The 24,557-nt window shown below is 37.7% G+C and overlaps 1 protein-coding gene across 1 annotated transcript in view; it reads left to right on the top strand.

Moving 5' to 3' along the window:
* The window catches only part of LOC122801257 (fibronectin-like), a 329,673-nt gene that overhangs the window by 112,551 nt on the left and 192,565 nt on the right, over positions 1-24,557 (top strand). Inside the window, exons 9-11 of the mRNA XM_044070808.1 lie at positions 2,971-3,228; positions 6,065-6,322; positions 8,095-8,352. Coding sequence (XP_043926743.1) covers positions 2,971-3,228; positions 6,065-6,322; positions 8,095-8,352 — 774 coding nt within the window. The remainder of the gene's footprint in view (positions 1-2,970; positions 3,229-6,064; positions 6,323-8,094; positions 8,353-24,557) is intronic.

Raw genomic sequence — 24,557 nt, forward strand, 5'->3', positions numbered from 1 at the left:
AATTTAAACTGACTGGCTTAACCTCACTGGACTAACCCCAGGAGGAAATTACAGCATCAGGGTTTCACCAGTTTCATTTGATGGGACGATTGAAGGGGAAAGTTTATCAGTAAAAGGATCTACCAGTAAGTGGTTTTGCTTTCATATTTTATGCAACTCTCAGGGTCAATTGCCTTGGTACTACATATTGAGTGGATGATGTAAACAGGTTAATTTTTCCACACTTTCCAAAGAGATCATATGGTATGAAGAGTTTGCTCTGATTTTGAAGTGCTGTTAAACACTAAAATAGGTAGCCTGAAGATAAAGATTCTATTACCTGTATTCTTGTGAAGCCACAGAGTTTGGTGCTTAACGTTGTTTTTCATGTTTGTAGGTTCTAACAGATTTCCAAAGGCTTAAGATAATGTAGCAATAAATCACTTTCTAGTAAATGCTATAAACTTTGAAGGAAACTATGTCATTCTTAGTTATTGTACAGTGTATGTCAAAATTTTAATTCCAAATGCAAGTATGAACCCATTTGCTCATACATAGCTGATCTTACATTTGAAGTTGGTTGAAGTAGAACAGAATATATTTAATGAATAACCCTTTTAAAAATAATTCATATACTTAAGAATGCATTGTGTAGTTCTGTTTTCTGATTCTTAGTAGCACATCATGGATAGTTATAAATGGTAGTCTATAGTGGACACCTACTGGTTAATGGCTTCCATTTCATTAAGTTGTATATTTTGTACTCATGATGATCCATAGGCAATGTCATGAATTTAATACCATTTGAAAACTGTACAGTGGCTTTCAGAAGTTGCCTCAAGCAACTATATATCTTGGCCAGTTTCTTTTACACTTCTGCCGACCGATTAAATGATCCTTTGAAGCTTTAAATGACCTCAGAATTCCAAATATTTTTTCTTAAAAATGACCTGCACTGTAGCATTTTTCTACAGATTAAGGAACATATCTCTCAATGTCTTAGAGCAAGAAATTTGCACAAAGCCATAAATAATGGTGCGACAAAGTCCCCCAAATAGGGACAGTTTTTAAATATTGTTCTGACAAACTTAAAAGGTTGATAGAATAACAAGGTTTATATTAGCAGGAATATTCTCAGTTGTATGAAGTCTTCAACCCAGATGTCTGTCATTATTTTCTGAGTTCAACCCCTCAATGATATCCCAGAAAACCACACTTTTTGAGAAATAGACCAAACCTATCAGTTAAAAATCTGGACATTCTGCAAAAATCTGTACAGTTGAAAGGTATGTTAAGGAATAACTGTCATACTCTGAATTTCTGAAGCAGAAATCTTCATTAAAGTAAATTATATCAAGAGTACAAATCATTTTTTTATTATCTTTTATTTCTATTTACTTTGTGCAGTTCATTGTTTTAGGCATAGTTCTATTGATTAGATTAGTTTCAATATTTGCTATTACCATTTGAAGGCAGGCCATCATTGAACCAGTATTTCCATTACTGTATGCACTTCATTTTCATTTCTCAGTTCAGTACAAGCAAACTTTTATAAATGTTTATTGCCAATGCAGAATTTGTGCAATGTCCTGCTTTGGAATCTTACAGAAATTCTAACATAGTACTGAAGCTGCTAAATCCAGTCTGGCTCATCTCTTTATGGCCTGCAATAATGTAAACCTTATAGCCATCTATCAAGTGTCCCTGTGTCCCTATTGTCCCTAAATATGTCCCTACCTGTTCGGAACTCTTAATATCCTGGAGCTTTGAAAGCTGAAAATGAATGCCATTGAATCCAGTAAGTACTCTGTGAGAGCATTCCTCTTACTTGGAGCCACACAGAGAATACTAGGAGTGTCCAGGCTCCTAATTTATTGCAGAAAAATGAGGCATGCAGAATGCTTTGAAATAATTGGGATAATGAGGGACCTCTCATTTCCCAAATCTTATTCTTCTCTTGGCTGACAGTTTTTTTAGTGAAGAAGGATTTTCTACTGTTTTAACTGATATCTTAGGATTTTAATAGATTAGTAGCCTGAATCAGGTCCTCTTATTGTTTTCAGAGCTCTAAGCATGTGATATATTCTCAGTACCACTCACACATAATGTGTTTCAGTATTATTTTGAGAATTTTTGGAGCTTTATTTCTCCTAATCAGAAGTATGCATTTTTAGTAACAGATGCAAAATCATGTGATTATAAGCAATAGTATAACTTTTTTTTAGAATTTTTATAAAACAAATTGCATTAGGAAGTCCTTTTTATAATCACTGCTTTGAATTTCACTCCTAACATGTCTGAATTAATTAATGTGTCTCTCTGCCTACATGTTCATATGAGACCTTTAAGAATACTCTATCAAAATAAATGGCAGTCTTTCCAACATTGCATGTTATACATCTAAATCAGGTGTTTCTGTATCCATGCCCTTTGGAGAAGATCTCTCACCCAGTTCACAAAGGAAAAATTTTAATGAAATATTTCCATGTTTTTTTTTTTTTTGCCAGGTATTCCCAAGATCTTGTAAAGTAATGTTTTACTAGTTTTAGGAAATCGATTTACCTCTTTGATTTACTTCAAATTCAATAACTAAAAACTCATAGTTAGAATGATATGATTGTATTGCTTTATGGTGACTATTGAAGATTATACTTGTAGAATTTGGTCAAAGCATCTTTAGAGTATGTATGACTTTATATTAGAAATATCAGCTGATGTCTCAGTTTTCATTTCATAATTTTCAGGTTGATTGTACTTTGATTACTGATGTACTCAAGCTGTAATATTTTGTATATTGTAGATGCTGGTAAAAATGGATGACGAGGCTTGATTTTATCTGAAAAAATTGTTTATTTCTTTTTCTGTTTTAACTTTGGCAATTTGCCCTTAACTAGTTAGTCATTTGTTCAACAGCTTCATTTTCTTAATTTAGCTCTTTTGATTGAATATTTGAGAATTTGTTTAGAGTGTTATATATTTTCCTTTTTTCAGAGCCTGAAATACCAAGGAACCTTACAATAACAGATACCACAACAACATCACTGTTCCTGACATGGACTGCTCCAGTAGGATTTCACAGCCACTACATCATTAATACCACTGGAAGTTCTTCTGAGAGTATGGTTGTACACACTGACTATCTTAACCTCACTGGACTAACCCCAGGAGGAAACTACAACATCAGTGTTTCAGCAGTTTCATTTGATGGGACGATTGAAGGGAAAAGTTTATTAGTAAAAGGATCTACCAGTAAGTTGTTTTCCTTTTATATTTTATGCAACACTCAGGGTCAATTGCCTTGGTTCTACATATTGATTGAGTATGTAAACAGATTCATTTTTCCCCATTTTCTGAAGGGAGCATATGGTATGCAGAGTTTGCTCTGATTTTGAAGTGCTGCTTAGCCATAAAATATGTAGCCTGAAGAGTGCTGTAATGATTCTATTACCTGTATTGTTGTGAAGCCACAGAGTTTGGTGCTTCTTGATGTTCTTCATGTTTGTAGATTTCTAACAGATTCCCAAAGGCTTAAGATAATGTAGTAGTAAATCACTTTCTAGAAAAGGCTATTAACTTTTCAGGAAAATATGTCAGTATTATTAGTTATTGTACAGTGTGTGTCAAAATTTTAATTCCAAATGTAGGTATGAACCCATTTTCTCATACATAGCTGATCTTACATTTTAAGTTGGTTGAAGTAGAACAGAATATATTTAATGAATAATCTTTTCAAATATAATTCATATACCTGATAATGCATTGTGTAGTTCTGTTCTGTTTCTTAGTAGCACATCATGGATAACTATAAATGGTAGTCTGTAGTGGATACCTACTGGTTAATGGCTTCCATTTCATCAAGCTGTATATTTTGTACTCATGATGATCCATAGGCAATGTCATGAATTTAATACCATTTGAAAACTGTACAGTGGCTTTCAGAAGTTGGCTCAAGCAACTATATATCTTGGCCAGTTTCTTTTACACTTCTGCCGACCAATTTAATGATCCATTGAAGCTTTAAAAGACCTCAGAATCCCAAAGTATTTTTTCTTAAAAATTACCTGCACTGTATGATTTTCCTACAGATTAAGGAATATATCTCTCAATGTATTAAAGCAAGAAATTTGCACAAAGCCATAAATAATGGGGCGACAAAGTCCGTCAAATAGGGACAGGTTTTAAATATTGTTCTGACAAATTTAAAAAGCTGATAGAATAACAAGGTTTATATTAGCAGGAATTTTCTCACTTGTATGAAGTCTGAAACTCAGATGTCTGTCATTATTTTCCGAGTTCAACCCCTTAATGATTTCCCAGAAAACCACACTTTTTGAGAAGTAGACCAAACCTATCAGTTAAAAATCTGGACATTCTGTAAAAATCTGTACAGTTGAAAGGTATGTTAAGGAATAGCTGTCATACTCTGAATTTTTGAAGCAGAAATCTTCATTAAAGTAAATTATATCAAGAGTATGAATCATGTATTTATTATATTTTATTTCTATTTACTTTCTGCAGTTTATTGTTTTTGGCATGGTTCTATTGATTTGTTTATTTCAATATTTGCTATTACCATTTGAAGGCAGGCCATCAGTGAACCAGTATTTCCATTACTGTATGCACTTCATTTTTTGTGTCTCAGTTCAGTACAAGCAAACTTTTATAAATGTTTATTGCCAATGCAGAATTTGTGCAATGTCCTGCTTTGGAATCTTACAGGAATTCAAACATAGTACTAAAGCTTCTAAATCCAGTCTGGCTATTCTCTTTATGGCCTGCAATAATGTAAACATTATAGCCATCTATCAAGTGTCCCTGTGTCTGTATTGTCCCTAAATATGTCCCTACCTGTTCGGAACTCTTAATATCCTGGAGCTTTGAAAGCTGAAAATGGATGCCATTGAATCCAGTAAGTACTCTGTGAGAGCATTCCTCTTACTTGGAGCCACACAGAGAATACTGGGAGTGTCCAGGCTCCTAATTTATTGCAGAAAAAGGAGGCATGTAGAATGCTTTGAAATAATTGGGATAATGAGGGACCTCTCATTTCCCAAATCTTATTCTTCTCTTGGCTGACAGTTTTTTTAGTGAAGAAGGATTTTCTACTGTCTTAACTGATACCTTAGGATTTTAATAGATTAGTAGCCTGAATCAGGTCCTCTTATTGTTTTCAGAGCTCTAAGCATGTGATATATTCTCAGTAACACTCACACGTAATGTGTTTCCGTATTATTTTGAGAATTTTTGGAGTTTTAATTCTCCTAATCAGAAGTATGCATTTTTAGTAACAGATACAAAATCATGTGATTATAAGCAATGGTATAACTTTTTTTAGAATTTTACAAAAAAAATTGCATTAGGAAGTCCTGTTTATAATCACTGCTGTGAATTTCACTCCTAACATGTCTGTGTCTCTCTGCCTACATGTTCATATGAGACCTTTAAGAATACTCTATCAACATAAAAGGCAGTCTTTCCAACATTACACGTTATACATCTAAATCAGATGTTTCCATGTCCCTGCCATTTGGAGAAGATCTCTCACCCAGTTCACAAAGGAAAATTTTAAATGAAATATTTCCATGTTTTTTTTTTTGTCAGGTATTCCCCAGATCGTGTAAAGTAATGTTTTACTACTTTTAGGAAATTGATTTATCTCTTTGATTTACTTCAAATTCAATAACTAAAAACTCATAGTTAGAATGATATGATTGCATGGCTTTATGGTAACTGTTGAAGATTATACTTCTAGAATTTAGTCATAGCATCTTTACAGTATGTATGACTGTATATTAAAAATATCAGCTGATGTCTTAGTTTTTATTTCAAAATTTTTTGGTGGATTGTACTTTGATTACTGATGTACTCAAGCTGCAATATTTTGTATCTTGTAGATGCTGCTAAATAGGGATGACCAGGCTTGATGTTATTTGAAAAAATTGTTTATTTCTTTTTCTGTTTTAACTTTTGCAATTTGCCCTTAATTAGATAGTCATCTGTTCAACAGCTTCATTTTCTTAATTTAGCTCTTTTGGTTGAATATTTTAGAATTTGTTTAGAGTGCTATATATTTTCCTTTTTTCAGAACCTGAAATACCAAGGAACCTTACAATAACAGATACCACAACAACTTCACTATTCCTGACATGGACTGCTCCAGTAGGACTTCACAGCCACTACATCATTAACATGACTGGAAGTTCTTCTGAGAGTATGGTTGTAGAAACTGACTATCTTAACCTCACTGGACTAACCCCAGGAGGAAACTACAGCATCAGTGTTTCAGCAGTTTCATTTGATGGGACGATTGAAGGGAAAAATTTATTAGTAAAAGGATCTACCAGTAAGTGGCTTTCCTTTTATATTTTATGCAACACTCAGGGTCAATTGCCTTGGTACTACATATTGATTGAGTATGTAAACAGATTCATTTTTCCACTTTTTCTGAAGAGAGCAAATGGTATGCCGAGTTTGCTCTGATTTTAAAGTGCTGTTTATCCATAAAATAGGTAGCCTGCAGACTGCTGTAATGATTCTATTACCTGTATTGTTGTGAAGCCACAGAGTTTGGTTCTTCTTGATGTTTTTCATGTTTGTAGATTTCTAATAGATTTACAAGGGCTTAAGATAATGTAGTAGTAAATCACTTTTTAGTAAAGGCTGTTGACTTTTCAGGAAAAGATGTCAGTATTATTAGTTATTGTACAGTGTATGTCAAAATTTTAATTCCAAATGCAACCATGAACCCATTTGCTCATACATAGCTGATCTTACATTTTTAGTTGGTTGAAGTAGAACAGAATATATTTAATGAATAATCCTTTCAAATATAATTCATATACTTGCATTGTGTATTTCTGTTCTGTTTCTTAGTAGTACATCATGGATAACTATAAATGGTAGTCTTTAGTGGATACCTACTGGTTTATGGCTTCCATTTCATCAAGCTGTATATTTTGTACTCATGATGATCCATAGGCAATGTCATGAATTTAATACTATTTGAAAACTGTACAGTGGCTTTCAGAAGTTGGCTCAAGCAACCATATATCTTGGCCAGATTCTTTTACACTTCTGCCGGCCAATTTAATGATCCATTGAAGCTTTAAAGGATTTTCTACTGTCTTAACTGATACCTTAGGATTTTAATAGATTACTAGCCTGAATCAGGTCCTCTTATTGTTTTCAGAGCTCTAAGCATGTGATGTCTTCTCAGTACAACTCACACATAATGTGTTTCTGTATTGTTTTGAGAATTTTTGGAGCTTTATTTCTCCTAATCAGAAGTATGCATTTTTACTGACAGATGCAAAATTATGTGATTATAAGCAATGGTATCACTTTTTTTTTAGAATTTTTACAAAAAGAAAATTGCATTAGGAAGTCCTTTTTATAATCACTGCTGTGAATTTCACTCCTAACATGTCTGAATTAATTAATTTGTCTGTCTGCCTACATGCTCATTTGAGACCTTTAAGAATGGTCTATCAACATAAAAGGCAGTCTTTACAACATTACACGTTATACATCTAAATCAGGTGTTTCTGTGTCCATGCCCTTTGGAGAAGATCTCTCACCCAGTTCACAAAGGAAAATTTTAAATTAAATATTTCCATGTTTTTTTTTTTTTCAGGTATTCCCCAGATCTTGTAAAGTAATGTTTTACTAGTTTTAGGAAATTGATTTACCTCTTTGATTTACTTCAGACTCAATAACTAAAAACTCATAGTTAGAATGATATGATTGTATTGCTTTATGCTGACTATTGAAGTATATTCTAGAATTTGGTTATAGCATCTTTAGAGTATGTATGACTTTATATTAGAAATATCAGCTGATGTTTCAGTTTTCATTTCAAAATATTCTGGTGGATTGTACTTTGATTACTGATGTAATGAAGCTGCAATATTTTGTATATTGTAGATGCTGGTAAATAGGGATGACCAGGCTTGATGTTATTTGAAAAAATTGTTGATTTCTTTTTCTGTTTTAACTTTGGCAATTTGCCCTTAACTTGTTAGTCATCTGTTCAACAGCTTCATTTTCTTAATTTAGCTCTTTTGATTGAATATTTGAGAATTTGTTAAGAGTGTTACATATTTTCCTTTTTTTCAGAGCCTGAAATACCAAGGAACCTTACAATAACAGATACCACCACAACTTCACTGTTCCTGACATGGACTGCTCCAGTAGGACTTCACAGCCACTACATCATTAATATCACTGGAAGTTCTCCTGAGAGTATTGTTGTAGAAACTGACTATCTTAACCTCACTGGACTAACCCCAGGAAGAAACTACAGCATCAGTGTTTCAGCAGTTTCATTTGATGGGACGATTGAAGGGGAAAGTTTATTAGTAAAAGGATCTATCAGTAAGTGGTTTTCCTTTTATATTTTATGCAACACTCAGAGTCAATTGCCTTGGTACTACATATTGATTGAGTATGTAAACAGATTAATTTTTCCACTTTTTCTGAAGAGAGCATATGGCATGCAGAGTTTGCGCTGATTTTGAAGTGCTGTTTATCCATAAAATAGGTAGCCTGAAGACTGCTGTAATGATTCTGTTACCTGCATCGTTGTGAAGCCACAGAGTTTGGTGCTTCTTGATGTTCTTCATGTTTGTAGATTTCTAATAGATTTACAAGGGCTTAAGATAATGTAGTAGTAAATCACTTTCTAGTAAAGGCTATTAACTTTTCAGGGAAATATGTCAGCATTATTAGTTATTGTACAGTGTATGTCAAAATTTTAATTCCAAATGCAAGTATGAACCCATTTACTCATACATAGCTGATCTTACATTTTGTGCTGTTTGAAGTAGAACAGAATATATTTAAAAAATAATCCTTTCAAATATAATTCATATACTTGAGAATGCATTGTGTAGTTCTGTTTTCTGTTTCTTAGTAGCACATCTTAGATAACTACAAATGGTAGTCTGTAGTGGACACCTACTGGTTAATGGCTTCCATTTCATCAAGCTGTATATTTTGTACTCATGATGATCCCTAGGCAATGTCATGCATTTAATACCATTTGAAAACTGTACAGTGGCTTTCAGAAGTTGCCTCAAGCAAATATATATCTTGGCCAGTTTCTATTGCTCTTCTGCCGACCAATTAAATGATCCATTGAAGCTTTACATGACCTCAGAATCCCAAAGTATTTTTTCTTAAAAATTACCTGCACTGTATGATTTTCCTACAGATTAAGGAATATATCTCTCAATGTCTTAGAGCAGGAAATTTGCACAAAGCCATAGATAATGGGGCAACAAAGTTTGTCAAATAGGGACAGATTTTAAATATTGTTCTGACAAACTGAAAAGGCTGATAGAATAACAAGGTTTATATTAGCAAGAATTTTCTCAGTTTTATAAAGTCTGAAACTCAGATGTCTGTCATTATTTTCTGAGTTCAACCCCTCAATGATATCCCAGAAAACCACACTTTTTGAGAAATAGACCAAACCTATCAGTTAAAAATCTGGACATTCTGCAAAAATCTGTACAGTTGAAAGGTATGTTAAGGAATAACTGTCATACTCTGAATTTTTGAAGCAGAAATCTTCATTAAAGTAAATTATATCAAGAGTACAAATCATTTTTTTATTATCTTTTATTTCTATTTACTTTGTGCAGTTCATTGTTTTAGGCATAGTTCTATTGCTATTGATTAGATTAGTTTCAATATTTGCTATTACCATTTGAAGACAGGCCATCATTGAACCAGTATTTCCATCACTGTATGCACTTCATTTTTCATGTCTCAGTTCAGTACAAGCAAACTTTTATAAATGTTTATTGCCAATGCAGAATTTGTGCAATGTCCTGCTTTGGAATCTTACAGAAATTCTAACATAGTACTGAAGCTGCTAAATCCAGTCTGGCTCATCTCTTTATGGCCTGCAATAATGTAAACCTTATAGCCATCTATCAAGTGTCCCTGTGTCCCTATTGTCCCTAAATATGTCCCTACCTGTTCGGAACTCTTAATATCCTGGAGCTTTGAAAGCTGAAAATGAATGCCATTGAATCCAGTAAGTACTCTGTGAGAGCATTCCTCTTACTTGGAGCCACACATTGAATACTAGGAGTGTCCAGGGTCCACATTTATGGCAGAAAAAAGAAGGCATGCAGAATGCTTTGAAATAATTGGGATAATGAGGGACCTTTCATTTCCGAAATCTTATTCTTCTCTTGACTGACAGTTTTTTAGTGAAGAAGGATTTTCTACTTTCTTAACTGATACCTTAGGATTTTAATACATTAGTACCGTGAATCATGTCCTCTTATTGTTTTCAGACCTCTAAGCATGTGATATCTTCTCAGTACCACTCACACATAATGTGTTTCCGTATTGTTTTGAGAATTTTTGGAGCTTTATTTCTCCTAATCAGAAGTATGCATTTTTAGTAACAGATGCAAAATCATGTGATTATAAGCAATGGCATAACTTTTTTTTAGAATTTTACAAATAAAATGCATTAGGAAGTCCTTTTTATAATCACTGCTGTGAATTTCAAACCTAAAATGTCTGAATTAATTAATGTGTCTCTCTGGCTACATGATCATATGAGACGTTTAAGACTACTCTATCAACATAACCAGCAATCTTTCCAACATTACACATTGTACATCTAAATCAGGTGTTTCTGTGTGCCTGCTTTTTGGAGCAGATCTCTCACTCAGTTCACAAAGCAAAACATTTAATGTAATATTTCCATTTTTTTTTTTTTTGCCAGGTATTCCCCAGATCTTGTAAAGTAATGTTTTATTAGTTTTAGGAAATAGATTTACCTCTTTGATTTACTTCAAATTCAATAACTAAAAAACTCATAGTTAGAATGATATGATTGTATTGCTTTATGGTGACTATTGAAGATTATACTTCTAGAATTTAGTCATAGCATCTTTAGTGTATGTATGACTTTATATTAAAAATATCAGCTGATGTCTCAGTTTTCATTTCAAAATTTTCTGGTGGATTGTACTTTGATTACTGATGTACTGAAGCTTCAATATTTTGTATCTTGTAGATGCTGGTAAATAGGGATGACCAGGCTTGATGTTATTTGAAAAAAAATGCTTATTTCTTTTTCTGTTTTAACTTTGACAATTTGCCCTAAACTAGTCATCAACAGCTTCACTTTCTTAATTTAGCTCATTTGATTGAATATTTGAGAATTTGTTTAGAGAGCTATATATTTTCCTTTTTTAAGAGCCTGAAATACCATGGAACCTTACAATAACAGATACCACAACAACTTCACTGTTCCTGACATGGACTGCTCCAGTAGGACTTCACAGCCACTACATCATTAATATCCCTGGAAGTTCTACTGAGAGTATGGTTGTAGAAACTGACTATCTTAACCTCACTGGACTAACCCCAGGAGGAAACTACAGCATCAGTGTTTCAGCAGTTTCATTTGATGGGACAATTGAATGGGAAAGTTTATTAGTAAAAGGATCTACCAGCAAGTGGTTTTGCTTTTATATATTATGTAACACTCAGGGTCATTTGCCTTGGTACTACATATTGAGTGGATGATGTAAACAGATTCATTTTTCCACATTTTCTGAAGAGATCATATGGTATGCAGAGTCTGCTCTGATTTTGAAGTGCTGTTAATCCATAAAATAGGTAGCCTGAAGAGTGCTGTAATGATTCTATTATCTGGATCGTGAAGCCACAGAGTTTGGTGCTTCTTGATGTTTTTCATGTTTGTAGATTTCTGACAGAATTCCAAAGGCTTAAGACAATGTAGTAGTAAATCACTTTCTAGTAAATGCTATTAACTTTGCAGGAAACATTGTCAGCATTATTAGTTATTGTACAGTGTATGTCAAAATTTTAATTCCAAATGCAAGTATGAACCCATTTGCTCATACATAGCTGATCTTACATTGTAAGTTGTGTGAAGTTGATCAGAATATATTTAATGAATAATCCTTTCAAATATAATTCATATTCTTGAGAATGCATTGTGTAGTTCTGTTTTCTGATTCTTAGTAGCACATCATGGATAGTTATAAATGGTAGTCTATAGTGGACACCTACTGGTTAATGGCTTCCATTTCATCAAGCTGTATATTTTGTACTCATGATGATCCATAGGCAATGTCATGAATTTAATACCATTTGAAAACTGTACAGTGGCTTTCAGAAGTTACCTAAAGCAGCTATATATCTTGGCCAATTTCTTTTACACTTCTGCCGACCAATTAAATGATCCATTGAAGCTTTAAATGGCCTCAGAATCCCAAAATATTTTTCTTAAAACATTACCTTCACTGTAGCATTTCCTATAGATTAAGGAACATATCTCTCAATGTCTTAGAGCAAAGATTTGCACAAAGCCATAAATAATGGGGCGACAAAGTACGCCAAATAGGGACACTGTTTAAATATTGCTCTGACAAACTTAAAAGGTTGATAGAATAACAAGGTTTATATTAGCAGGAATTTTTTCAGTTGTATGAAGTCTGAAACCCAGATGTCTGTCATTATTTTCTGAGTTCAACCCCTCAATGATTTCCCAGAAAACCAGACTTTTTGAGAAATAGACCAAAAATATCAGTTAAAAATCTGGATATTCTGCAAAAATCTGTACAGTTGAAAGGTATGTTAAGGAATAGCTGTCAGGAATTTTTTCTTCCTGTAGACCTAGTATGAATTTTTGAAGCAGAAATCTTCATTAAAGTAAGTTATATCAAGAATACAAATCATGTATTTATTATATTTTATTTCTATTTACTTTGTGCAGTTCATTGTTTTAGGCATAGTTCTATTGATTAGATTAGTTTCAATATTTGCTATTACCATTTGAAGGCAGGCCATCATTGAACCAGTATTTCCATTACTGTATGCACTTCATTTTTCATGTCTCAGTTCAGTACAAGCAAACGTTTATAAATGTTTATTGCCAATGCAGAATTTGTGCAATGTCCTGCTTTGGAATCTTACAGAAATTCTAACATAGTACTGAAGCTGCTAAATCCAGTCTGGCTCATCTCTTTATGGCCTGCAATAATGTAAACCTTATAGCCATCTATCAAGTGTCCCTGTGTCCCTATTGTCCCTAAATATGTCCCTACCTGTTCGGAACTCTTAATATCCTGGAGCTTTGAAAGCTGAAAATGGATGCCATTGAGTCCAGTATGTACTCTGTAAGAGCATTCCTCTTACTTGGCTCCACACAAAGTGTTTTATGTTTGTGAGTTCTCTGTCCGAGCCTTTCTGTGCATTTTTGATGTTTTGAGGTTTCTGTGTTCTAATCTAGTCTGTGCATTTTTGATTTTTTGAGGTTTCTGTGTTTTAATCTAATCTGTTTCCAATTAAAAGCATTCTCTAGAGTCTGCTTGCTCCTTCATCTGTTTTAAAACTTTCATTTTGTGGCTACAGCTAGGAACTGTAATAGTTTTCCCACCTACCCTCCCTAGTGTTGTGGTGTTCTTATACTTGGTGGCTTTACAGTTGCCTGCCCATACTGTATATTTGATCTGTGACACTCCTCCCAGTCTATTGTCATTAGTTCAATCAATCTAATAGAGAACATTTGCGAAGGCCAACCCACTCAGATTCTTAACCTTGAATTAACTTCTGTTCCAGCTTTCTCCATTTCCACTTTACTGAAAAAAAAAATTCTATGCTTGTTTCATCTCTTTCCTGTAACAAGTCTTGTCCAGATACAGATTTGCTGTACCCAGAACTGTTTGTAAGCTGCTGAGCCCCACTTAACTAGGGTTAAACTATTCCTGGCGTCATAACGTCTGCTCTTCAAATTTTCCCTTGCAACTAGCCAGCTTTTTAGTTTTAGGACTCAAATCTGTTTCTTTGAGCTCAGCACTTGTTCAGAACTCATTGTAAGCACTAAATAAGCTACAAATTACTACAGCACTCAACTTTCCTCACTTGTCTAGAGGAAAACAGATTTTAGTACTTAATAAATATGCACCTATCCAGGCGTGTCTGAAGGTCAGCTCCTGGTGTTTTCTCCTGTCTACCTGATGAATCTGGGCATCTTGAGAGAGTGCAGCAATTGCCTCATGTACACAGACAACCCTCTCCTCCTATCACCCAACACTACGACCTGTGAGAGATGCACTTATATAGACAAACTGGAAGCAAAACTCTATTCACCAAAGACTGGAATAGACAGTCAAGAGGAGAAAGTAAACACTTGCACCGCACCACACTCATCACATAGTCCCTCAAAACTTACACCACCAAAGCACACACACAGAAGCACAAAACACACACCTACATTCGCGGAGGGTCTCAGTAAAAATCTGCCCAAACAACCGATACCTCCAAAGCAGAAATGCAAGCAACCTCCACCCCCCCAACACAACCCAAATGACACATAGCCCACATACTCAGTGTGCCACTCAGCTACAGCCCATAAGGCATAACGTACCTAACACTTTAGTCATAGGTGACTCTATAGTCAGGCACACTGATGTTCCACTCACCAGGCTAAACAAGGAGAAAGTTACTGTCAGCTGCCTGTTGGGTACCAGGATCCACCACATAACGCACACACTCAGGTCACTCCACAACAAGTACAAATATGACTCTGTCATTGTACATATAGGTGTGAATGACCTGAGACATACCTCCCTAGACTACATGAAAAGAGACATGGAGGAGCTCTCCGATCTTGTAGCCCAGGAAGGTATGACCCTCGCCCTGAGTAGCATCCTGCCATCACCCAGAATGATGCCACAGTACAAGGACAAAATGATTGACTTCAACAGTTGGCTAAGCTTCTGGTGTCATTCTAAGGGAATCCAGTATCTGTCTGCCTGGGATGACATGATCGACAGACCACGCTGCTTTGCCAGAGATGGCCTGCACCTGTCGCCCTTGGGATTTTGGATACTGGCAAAGGCTCTTACCACCCCTATATTGCCTTTTTTAGGCAAGGTTCAAATGACAAATTCACCACCATAACAGGTACAAGCAAGTAAAACCTGAGGGTAATGCTACTTAGTGCTAGAAGTCTAAACCTCAAAATGCACTCACTCGAGGCACTCCTTAAAATGGAGAACATCGACATCTGTGCAGTGACAGAGACCTGGTTCAAAGCTCCAGAGAGCACCCCTGCATTACCAGGCTATAATTCATACCACACCTTTCGGCCACCAAACCTAGACCGAAACACTAAAGGTGGAGGAGTGTCCATATTCATTAAGGATATCCACACCTCCAAGCTAGTTGCTCAGCATAATGCATCCAAGATTATCCAAGTTCAACTAACTCTGGGCAAAACCGCAATCCAGGTTGTAGCTTGCTACAGACCCCCCCTACCATGCCCCAGGATTCCTTTCTTGATACACTGGAAAATATTAAGGTACAACCCAACACCCTAATAATGGGTGATTTCAACTACCCCACCATTAAATGGGAAAACTACTCGTGTACCAACTCTTTTGATCAACGTTTTCTGGAATTCATCAATTCCAAAGCCTTGGATCAACTTATCCACACCCCCACCAGAGGCAGCAATATCCTAGACCTGGTCATCACCATCATGGGTGACCGGTGTTCCACACCAGAGGTCAGCTCCTCATTGGTAAGATCCGACCACAAGCTAATCACCCTAGACATCCACATCCTGCTCCCACCCTCGATTAGGAAAACAACCGTAAAAAATTTCTCCAAAGCCAACTTCATGCTTCTTAAGACAGAAAAGGCAAACTTCATGACACCCATGCAGATGGAGAATGGAGGTAAGACTGCTGAATCCTGCACAAATGCATATTATAAGCACTTACACAAGTGCATGGATCGTGCTATCCCTAACAGACCCAAGATGCTATCCTTCAAAAAAAGGAAGCCAATCTGGTGGTCTTCTGCCATAAACAAACTCTACAACAGAAGAAAGAAACTGTTGCAAAAAAGAGTAAAATCCCACGATTGGAAGAACTTCCTGGTCAGCCTCAGTAAGAACCTGAGATCCCTCATAAAATCCCCCAAAGCTAGTTATGAAAACACAATCACCACTGATTCTAAAGACAGCCACAAAACATTGTATAGCTATGTCAAGAATGTCAATGGCAACACTCAGATCTGCTCTGAGTTACAGCACAATGACACGAAATATACAGAACCAACTGATATTGCCAACATCCTGGCAGATAGGTTTAGTGCTAAATTTATCCCCCTCTTACCCCCTAAAGGGCCCATCTTTATACCAAAGGAATGCAAAGTTCCTGTAATCACGGCTGCACAGGTAAAAACCTCACTCTCCAAAGCCAAGAACACAGCATCCATGGGACCTGACAACATCCCAAGCTGCCTTCTACATGAACTACAGAATGAACTGGCACCCCACCTAAGTACCATGTTCAGTCACAACCTCACCTCAGGCTTTGTGCCCATTGAATGGCGCACCGTGACAGTTATCCCACTCCACAAAGGGAGGGCCACAACAGGCCCTGGGAACTACTGCCCCATTAGCCTAATGAGCCTGGTCTGCAAGGCCATGGAACATATCATCATGGAACTCATAAACAAAGACATTGGAGAGCTCCAAACTCTAGACCTCACACAGTTCGGGTTTGTAAAAGGCAGATCATGTTTCCTAAACCTGATAGACTTCTTTGAAGCAGTCACCAAAGCCATAGATGAGGATAAGGTGGTTCACACAGCCTATCTAGATCTCGCCAAGGTGTTCGACACCATCCCCCACTCTGGAATTGAATTATAGATAAACTCACTAAACTAGGTATAAATCCCTATGTCACAAGATGGGTTGCCAGATGGCCTACTGAGAGATCCCACACTGTGAAGTAGCAGACTCCAAATCAGACTTAAGATCAGTGACAAGTGGAGTACCACAAGGTTCAGTCCTGGGCCCTCTTCTGTTTGGTATCTACTTCTCTGAAGTACAGGCTAACACAGAAGGTCTTTGGCTAACTAAATCCGCAGATGACTGCAAACTAGGAGCCATAATCGAAACTCCTAATGATGTGGGCATCCTACAAAAGAGCCTTACTGAGACAGATGCCTGGTGTCAAAGCCATGATCTAAAGCTCAATGCCAAAAAGTGCATTGTCATCCCCTTTGGTAAAAACTCTGTACCCATGAACTACAACATAGGGGATAGTCTGCTTAACACCGAAAGTGTGATAAGAGACCTTGGGACACAGGTGGACAGTAGTCTCTCCTTTGATAATCACATTGCCACAGTGGTCAGGAAATCCTTCTACGTGGCACACCTCCAGAAAAAAAGAGGTCATTGTTCCCCTCTACTCATCACTCATTAGACTCATTATAGAGTACAACACCCCTTTTGGTATGTACCTCACAAGACATCTACAACAACTGGAAAGGCCACAGAAATACCTCACAAAGAGGATTACTGGCCTCAAACAGATGCCCTATGCAGACAGACTCAAAAAACTCCAGCTTTACTCCATCAAATATCGCCTACTCAGAGGCGATCTCTGCCTAACATACAAAGCTATGTCAAACCCAGAGCTGTTGGACATGCTCCACTTAAAGAAATCCCAATCCCTCCTAGGGACCTAAACTTGTCACCACAATAAACAGAACATATTGGAGGGATAGATTCCTGTCCCAGAGACTTCCCATACTCTGGAACAGACTACCTATGTCAAACAGAGCTCCTCATTAACACTCTTCAAGAAAAATCTTGATGATTGGATGGGTAATAGGAAATTCACCCCGGGGATCACCTCTGTGGTTCTGCTTGACAGGGGCACAGGAAAATAATTTTCTTGGGTGGCGAAAGCCAGGGTACCTTTATGGCTAGGCTTATATAGGCCCTAGGGCCAATAGCCTAGTACCTACCTATGAACCTAATACTAGGAGTGTCCAGGCTCCTAATTTATGGCAGAAAAAAGAAGGCATGCAGAATGCTTTGAAATAATTGGGATAATGAGGGACCTCTCATTTCCCAAATCTTATTCTTCTCTTGGTTGACAGTTTTTTTAGTGAAGAAGGATTTTCTACTATCTTAACTGATATCTTAGGATTTTAATAGATTAGTAGCCTGAATCAGGTCCTCTTATGGTTTTCAGAGCTCTAAGCATGTGATATCTTCTCAGTACCACTCACACATAATGTGTTTCCGTATAGTTTTGAGAATTTTGGAGCTTTAATTCTCCTAATCAGAAGTATGCATTTTTAGTAACACATGTAAAATCGTGTGATTATAAGCAATGGTATAACTTTTTTTATTATGTTACAAAAAATTCTATTAGGAAGTCCTTTTTATAATCACTGCTCCGAATTTCGCTCCTAACATGTCTGAATTAATTAATGTGTCTCTCTGGCTACATGCTCATATGAGACCTTTAAGAATACTCTATCAGCATAAACAGTACTCTTTCTAACATTACACGTTATACATCTAAATCAGGTATTTCTGTGTCCCCACCCTTTGGAGCAGATCTCTCACCCAGTTCACAAAGGAAAAATTTTAATGAAATATTCCCATGGTTTATTTTTCCCAGGTATTCCCCAGATCTTCTAAAGTAATGTTTTACTAGTTTCAGGAAATCAATCCACCTCTTTGATTTACTTCAAATTCAATAACTAAAAAACTCATAGTTAGAATTATATGATTGTATTGCTTTATGGTAACTATTGAAGATTATACTTCTAGAATTTAGTCATAGCATCTTTAGAGTATGTATAACTGTATATCAGAAATACCAAGTGATGTCTCAATTTTCATTTTAAAATTTTCTGGTGGATTGTATTTTGATTATTGATGTACTCAAGCTGCAATATTTTGTATCTTGTAGATGCTGGTAAGTAGGGATGACCAGGCTTGATGTTATTTGAAAAAAAATGTTTATTTCTTTTTCTGTTTTAACTTTGACAATGTGTCCTAAACTAGTCATCTGTTCAACAGTTTAATTTTCTTAATTTAGCTTTTTGATTGAATATTTGAGAATTTGTATGGAGAGCTATATATTTTCCTTTTTTCATAGGTTCATAGGTAGGTACTAGGCTATCGGCCCAAGGGCCTAGGTAAGCATAGCCAACAAGGTTCCCTAGCTTACGCCACCCAAGGAAGTTATTTTCCTGTGCCACTGTCAAGCAGAGACACAGAAGTGATCCCTGGGGTGTACTTCCTATTTCCCATTCACTCATCAAGATTTTTCTTGAAGAGTGCTAATGAAGAACTTTGCTTGACATAGACGGGTAGCCTGTTCTAGAGTATGGGAAGTCTCTGGGACAGAAATCTACCCCTCCAGTATCTCCTGTTTATTGTGGTGACAAGGTTTAGGTCCCTAGAGCGTGTAGCTTGGAGGGATTGGGATTTCTTTAGGTGTAGCATGCCCAACAGCTCTGGGTTTGACATAGCTGTATATGTTAGGCAGAGATCACCTCGGAGAAGGCGATATGCTACAGAGTAAAGCTGGAGTTTTTTGAGGCTGTCAGTGTAGGGCATTTGTTTGAGGCCAGTAATCCTCTTTGTGAGGTACTTCTGTGGCCTTTCCAGCTGCTGCAGATGTCTTGTGAGGTACATTCCAAAAGGGGCGTTGTACTCTATAATGGGTCTAATGAGTGTCGAGTAGAGGGGAACAGTGACCTCTTTTTTCCTGAATGAGAACCCTTCTATGATGAGGTGTGCCATGCAGAAGGACTTCCCGACTACTGTGGTGATCTGACTATCAAAGGAGAGACTACTGTCCACCTGGGTCCCAAGGTCTCTTATCACACATTCGGTGTTAAGTAGATGGCTGCCTATGTGGTAGTTCATGGGTACAGAGTTTTTACCAAAGGGGATGACACTGCACTTTTTGGCATTGAGCTTGAGGCCATGGCTCTGACACCAGGCATCTGTCTCATCGAGGCCCTTCTGTAGGAGGCCCACATCATTTGGGGACTTGACTATGGCTCCTAGTTTACAGTAATCTGCAAACTTCATTAGCCAGAGGCCTTCTGTGTTAGCCTGTACTTCAGAGAAGTAGATACCAAACAGGAGAGGTCCCAGGACTGAACCCTGTGGTACTCCACGTGTCACTGCTTTGAGGTCAGATTTGGAGTCTGCAACTTTTACAGTGTGGGTTCTGTCAGTGAGCCAGTTGGCAACTCATCATGTGACGTAGAGATTTATACCTAGTTTAGTGAGTTTAGCTATAATTCCAGAAGGGGGGATGGTGTCGAAAGCCTTGGCGAGATCAAGATAGGCTGTGAACCACCTTACCCTCATCTACGGCTTTGGTGACTGCCTCAAAGAAGTCATTCAGGTTCAGGAGGCATGATCTGCCTTTCAGAAACCCAAACTGGGTGGGATCCAGAGTTTGGAGGTTACCAATGTCTTTGTTTATGAGTTCCATGATGATACGTTCCATTGCCTTGCAGACCAGGCTCGTCAGGCTAATAGGTCGATAGTTCCCAGGATCAGTGGTGGCTCCCCCTTTGTGGAGTGGGATAACTGTTGCTGTGCACCATTCAGTGGGCACAAAGCCTGATGCAAGGCTATTATTGAACATGGTGCTTAAGTGAGGAGCCAGTTCATTCTGAAGTTCGTGTAAAACGCACCCTGGGATGTTGTCCGGTCCCATGGATGATGTGTTTTTGGCTTTAGAGAGTGCAGCTTTTACCTGCGTAGTTGAGATTACAGGGACTCTGCATTCTTCCTGTATAGATATGGGCCCTTTAGGGGGTGAGGGGGGCAAGGTTAGCACTGAACCTATCTGCCAGGATGCTGGCAGTATCAGTTGGTTCTGTAATTTTCATGCCTTTGTGCTGTAACTCAGTGCAGATCTGGGTGTTGCCATTGAGATTCTTGACATAGCTATAGAATGCTTTGTAGTCGTCCTTAGAATTAGTGGTGATTTTGTTTTCATAGCTAGCTTTAGAGGATCTTATAAGGAATCTCAGCTTCTTACTGAGGCTGACCAGGGAGCCCCTCCACTCATGGGATTTTACTCTCTTTTGCAACAGTTTCTTCCTTTTGTTGTACAGTTTGTTTATGGCAGAGGACCACCAGATTGTTTTCCCTTTTTTTTGGAGGATAGTGTCTTGGTTCTGTTTGGGATAGCACGATCCATGTGCTTATAGAGTGCATTTGTGTAGGATCCAGTAGTTGTAACTGTATTGTCCATCTGCATGGGTGTCATGAAGTTCACCACTTCTGTCTTAAGAAGCATGAAGTTGGCTTTGGAGAAATTATTTACCATGGTTTCCTTAATGGGGGGTGGAGTCGGGATGTGGATATCAAGGGTGATTAGCTTATGGTCGGATCGGATCAACGAGGAGTTGACTTCATATTGGTAATGACTAGGACTAGGATACTGTTGCCCCTGGTGGGGGTGTGGATAAGTTGATCCAGGGCATTGGAGTTTATGAATTCCAGGAAGCGTTGAGCTAAGGAGTTGGTACACAAGTAGTTTTCCCAGTTAATGGTGGGGTAGTTGAATTTGCCCATTATTAGGGTGCTTGGTTAAACCCTAATAGTTTCCAGTACATCAAGAAAAGAGGAGGGGGAATCCTGGGGCATGGTGGGGGATCTGTAGCAAGCTACAATTTGGATTGTAGTTTTGCCCAGAGTTAGTTGAACTTGGATAACCTCAGATGCATTATGCTGAGCAACTAGCCTGGAGGTGTGGATATCCTTAATGAATATGGACACACCTCTGCCTTTGGTGTTTCGGTCCAGGTTACATGGCCAACTATTGTGGAATGAGTTATAGCCTGGTAGTGCAGGGGTGCTCTCTGGAGCCTAGAACCAGGTCTCAGTCACTGCACAGATATCGATGTTCTCCATTTTAAGGAGTGCCTCAAGTGAGTGCATATTCAGATTTAGACTTCTAGCACTGAGTAGCATTAACCTCAATTTTTGCTTGATAGCAGTTTTTTCAGAGCCTCAAATACCAAGGAACCTTACAATAACAGATATCACAACAACTTCACTGTTTCTGACATGGACTGCTCCTGTAGGACTTCACAGCCACTACATCATTAATACCAATGGAAGTTCTTCTGAGAGTATGGTTGTAGAAACTATCTTAACCTCACTGGACTAACTTATTAGTAAAAGGATCTACCAGTAAGTGGTTTTCCTTTTATATTTTATTCAACACCCAGGGTCAATTGCCTTGGTACTACATATTGAGTGGCTATGTAAACAGATTCATTTTTCCCAGTGTTTCCAGAAATGGGGAATGGGGGTCCTGGGACATGGTGTGTGATTTGTAGCAAGCTACAATTTGAATTGCAGTTTTGGCCATTGTTAGTTGCATGTGGATGATCTCTGAAGCATTGTGCTGTGCCATTAACCTGGAGGTGTGGGTAGCCTTGATGAATATGGATACACCCCCAAATTTTGTATTTTGGTCTGGGTTCTGTGGCTGAAATGTATGGTATGAGTTGTAGCCTGGTAGTGCTGGGGTGCTCTCTTGAGCCTTAAACCAGGTTTTTTGTTGCTGCACATATATCGATTTTCTCCATACTGAGGAGTGCATGCATTTTGAGGTTTAGACTTCTGGCATTGAGTAGCATTACCCTCAGTTTTTTGTTACTTGTGCTATTTATGGTGGTGGGTTTGTCTTTTGAGCCTTGCCTAAAAAAGGCACTATGGGGGTGGCAAGAGCCTTGGTCAGTATTCGAAAGCCTAAGGGTGACAGGTGCAAGCCATCTCTAGCAAAGCAGCGTGGCTTGTCGAGCATGTCATCTCATGCAGACAGACACTGGATCCCCTTTGAATGACACCAGAAACTTAGCCAATTGTTGAAATTGATCATTTTTCTTTATACTGTGGTATCATTCTTTGTGAGGGCAGGGTGCTACTCAGGGTCAGGGTCATACTGGCCTAGGCTACAAGATCAGAAAGCTCTTCCATGTCTCTTTTCATGTAGTCCAGGGAGGTATGGCTCAGGTCATTCACAACAACATGGACAATGACAGAGTCATATTTGTACTTGTTCTGGACTGACCTGAGTGTTTGTGTTATGAGGCAGATCCTGGCACCCAACAGGCAGCTAACAGTAACCTTCTCCTTATTCAGCCTAGTGAGTGGGATGTCAGTGTGCCTGACTATAGAGTCACCTATTACTAGTATATTGGGTATGTTATTTTGCCTTAAGGGCTGTGATCGCATGGCACACTGGTTTTGTGAAGTATGTGTTTCATGATTTGTGTTGGGGGGGGTGGAGGTTGCTTGGATGTCTGCTTTGGAGGTCTCTGTTTCTTTTGCAGATTTTTATTTAGAGCCTCCGAGTATGTTTCCATGTATTTATGTGTGTTTTTTGCTGGTGCTGGTTTAATGGGTCTATGTGAGACTGGTGGTGTGATGCAAGTAATTCCCTTCTCCTCTTGCCTGTCTGATCCAGCCTTGGGTTGAAAGAGCTTAGCCTCCAGTTTGGCTGTATAATTGCATCTCTCACATGTATTAGTGCTTGGTGGTAAGAGGAGAGGGTTGTCTGTGTACATGAGGCAGTTGTAACATTGCCTCAAAATGCCCAGATTCACCAGTTGAACTGGAGAGTACGCCTGAAACTGCCCTTTGGACATGTCTGGATAGGTACAGTGAACTGTTTTACTGAGTGGCTGGTAAAGTTGAATAGAGAGCCTTGTCATCCTGTACAGTATAGGAGGGTCTAGTGCTAGGGTTTATAAGTACTTGCTATGATTTTGAGCAAGTGCCGGCCTGAGAAATGAATGGCTTGAGTGCTTAAGTTGAAAGTTTGTCTAGTTCCAAGGGAAAATTGAAGAGGAGACTTTGTGGAGCCGGGAATAGTTATACCCTAGCTAACCGGCGCTGCCTGGCATGCAAAACCCGGCAAATGCGGTATTTATAGCAGGGAAATGAAAGAGATAGAAGTTAGCCCAAAATGGCCAATAAACTACTAATTTCTGGGCTGAAACCACTCCTCCAGGGACAGATAGGCTACTCAAAGCTCTCCTCTCTCACAGGTGAACAGAGAAACTTCCTTCTAGACAAGTAAGGCATGGGCAAACACAGAGATTTGTAACACACAGCCCTGAATTCAGCACTTAACCTGAAAACTGGAATATACTAGCTTAGAAAGGCGAGAAACATGTATATATATATATATATATATATATATATATATATATATATACATATATATATTTAGAAAATAAAGCAGATATAATCAAAAAAACACTCTAAATGCACAAAAAAAAGGATAATTATTGTTATATATCTCAGATCAGAGTTGTAGATAATGCCCTTAATCATAAAGTAGGAAGCAACACAAATATAGTAAAAGCAGATGAATAAAGTGCAAATTTTTTATATATATATATATATATATATATATATATATATATATATATATATATATATATATATAAACAACAGAAAACAAACAAACTGTTTTAAACAAGTTACCCAGTTAACCAGAAAAAGCTCAAAACTGAGCCCTTCTCCAGCAGTCTTCAATCAGACAAGTTCTAACTGCACACTCCTGCTGCTAGGGTGCAAGGGAACCTTCTCCAAAAAAAAGATGGCATGGATCAGTACTCAAGTTATACAAACAAAGCTAGATTCAGCAGGCCTGAATCTGGTCTATGCTACAGCAACAAGGCGTACCAATTTTAGAAAGAAACAGTTCAAA

Source organism: Protopterus annectens, chromosome 4.part1 (genome assembly GCF_019279795.1).
Source record: "Protopterus annectens isolate FY-2018-M chromosome 4.part1, PAN1.0, whole genome shotgun sequence".
NCBI classification, from domain to species: Eukaryota; Metazoa; Chordata; order Ceratodontiformes; family Protopteridae; genus Protopterus; species Protopterus annectens.